This window comes from Chinchilla lanigera, unplaced genomic scaffold (genome assembly GCF_000276665.1).
Source record: "Chinchilla lanigera isolate Chin_1 unplaced genomic scaffold, ChiLan1.0 scaffold00156, whole genome shotgun sequence".
NCBI classification, from domain to species: domain Eukaryota; kingdom Metazoa; phylum Chordata; class Mammalia; order Rodentia; family Chinchillidae; genus Chinchilla; species Chinchilla lanigera.
This window is the reverse complement of record NW_004955557.1, coordinates 130,677-132,897: the sequence shown is the minus strand read 5'-3', so window position 1 is coordinate 132,897 and position 2,221 is coordinate 130,677. Positions and strand designations below refer to the sequence as shown.

The window sequence follows — 2,221 nt, the reverse complement described above, 5'->3', positions numbered from 1 at the left end:
CCAGGCCCTGATGGATTCACAGCAGAATTTTACAAGAACTTCAGGGAAAATTTAATGCCAGCACTTCTCAAACTATTCAATCAATTTGAGAAAGAAGCAATTTTCCCTACCTCATTTCTGGAGGCAAGTATCATACTGATATCAAAACCAGAGAAATATCCAACCAAGAAAGAGAACTGCAGACCAATCTCCTTAATGAATATGGATGCAAAGATACTCAATAAGATACTAGCAAATAGAATGCAGCAAATTATCAAGAAAATCATATATCACGATCAAGTCGGACTCATGCCAGGAATGCAGGGTTGGTTCAATATTTGCAAATCTATAAATGATATACACTGTATCAATGGAGCCAAAGACAAATACCACATGATAATAGCAATAGATGCAGAAAAAGCTTTTGACACAATCCAACGTGCATTTATGATAAAAACTCTACAGAAAATAGGAATAGGTGGTCTTTACATTACCCTGATCGAAGCTATCTATGACAGTCCAACAGGCAGCGTCATTCTAAATGGACAAAAACTGAAAGCTTTTACCTTAAAATTGCGAGCAAGACAAGGATGTCCGCTGTCACCACTCCTGTTAAATATAATTCCAGAACCATTAGCCAGAGCAATTAGAAAGTAAGAGAGAAATAAATGGAATAAGGATAAGAAAGGAAGAAGTAAAATTATCACTATTTACAGATGACATATTTACAAGGAAGACCCCAAAATCTCCACAAGAAGACTCCTTGAATTAATCAACAAATTCAGCAGTGTAGCTGGATACAAAGTCCACACCCAAAAATAGATAGCATTCCTGTACACAAACAACAAACAGACTGAGAGAGAAATTAAGGAAGCCATACCTTTCAAAATAACATCCAAGAAATTGAAATATTTAGGAATCAATCTAACAAAAGAAGTCAAAGATCTCTTCAATGAAAACTACAGTACTCTGAAAAAAGAGATCAAAGAAGATTTCAGTAAATGGAAAAATATTCCCTGCTCATGGATAGGAAGAACCAACATTGTGAAAATGGCCATACTCCCAAAACTGCTGTACAGATTGAATGCAATTCCAATTAAACTGCCTTTAGCATACGTCAGATATCTTGAGAAAATATGCCTTAAATTTATCTGGAACCAGAAGAGACCCAGAATAGCAAAAGCAATCCTGGGCAAGAAAGACAAGTCAGGTGGAATCACAATCCCTGACCAGAAATGATACTACAAAGCTACTGTCATAAAATCAACCTAGTACTGGCTAAAAACCAGACCTGACTATCAATGGAAAAGACTGAAAGAAACAGCCACAAACAAAAACACACTCAGCCACCAAATCTTTGATAAAAGGGCCAAACAAAATCACTGGAAGAATGATAGCCTCTTTAATCAATGGTGCTGGAAAAATTGGCTTGCCACCTGTCAAAGACTGAAAATAGACCGAAGTCTATCAACATGCAGCAAACTTAATTTAAAACGGTCCACAGATCTCAATATTAGAACAGAAACACTAAATCTATTGGAAGAGAAAATAGGTAAAAACCTTGAAGACATAGGGGTAGGCAGAGAGTTCATGAACAAAAATCAAACTGCACGTGAAACACTTGAAAGAATCAACAACTGGGATCTCATCCTACTAAAAGTTTCCGCACATCTAAAGAAATCACCAGCAGAGTCAAAAGAAAACCCACAGACTTGGAAAAAATTTTAGCTGACTGTCCCTCACACAAAGGGCTTCTATCTAGAACATATAATGAATTAAAAACTATCAGCTCCCCCAAATTCAAAGACCCAATCCAAAAATGAGCAGCTGAATTGAACACACACTTCTCAGATAATGAAATACAAATGGCAAATAAATACATGAGATAATGTTCAACATCATTAGTCGTTCAAGATAGGCAAATTAAAACAACATTGAGATTCCACCTTACCCCAGTAAGAATGGCTAGCATTAAGAAATCAACCAATAACAAATGCTGGCGAGACTGTGGAGAAATAGGAACCCTTCTCCTCTGCTGGTGGGAATGCAGATTGGTGAAACCACTGTGGAAATCAGTTTGGAGATTCCTCAGAGAACTAGGTCTAGAGGACCCCTTCAACCCAGTTATTCCCCTTCTGGGTATTTTCCCAGAAGATCTGAAAACATCATATCACAGCGATGTATGTGCACCCATGTCATAGCAGTGCAATTTGTAATTGCTAAATTGTGGAAGCAACCCAAA

General features: G+C 37.2%; 1 protein-coding gene across 1 annotated transcript in view; it reads right to left on the bottom strand.

The window, feature by feature from the left end:
* Positions 1 to 2,221, bottom strand: part of LOC102027908 (melanoma-associated antigen E1) — a 109,720-nt gene that overhangs the window by 37,262 nt on the left and 70,237 nt on the right. Inside the window, exon 3 of the mRNA XM_005412650.1 lies at positions 474 to 516. Coding sequence (XP_005412707.1) covers positions 474 to 516 — 43 coding nt within the window. The remainder of the gene's footprint in view (positions 1 to 473; positions 517 to 2,221) is intronic.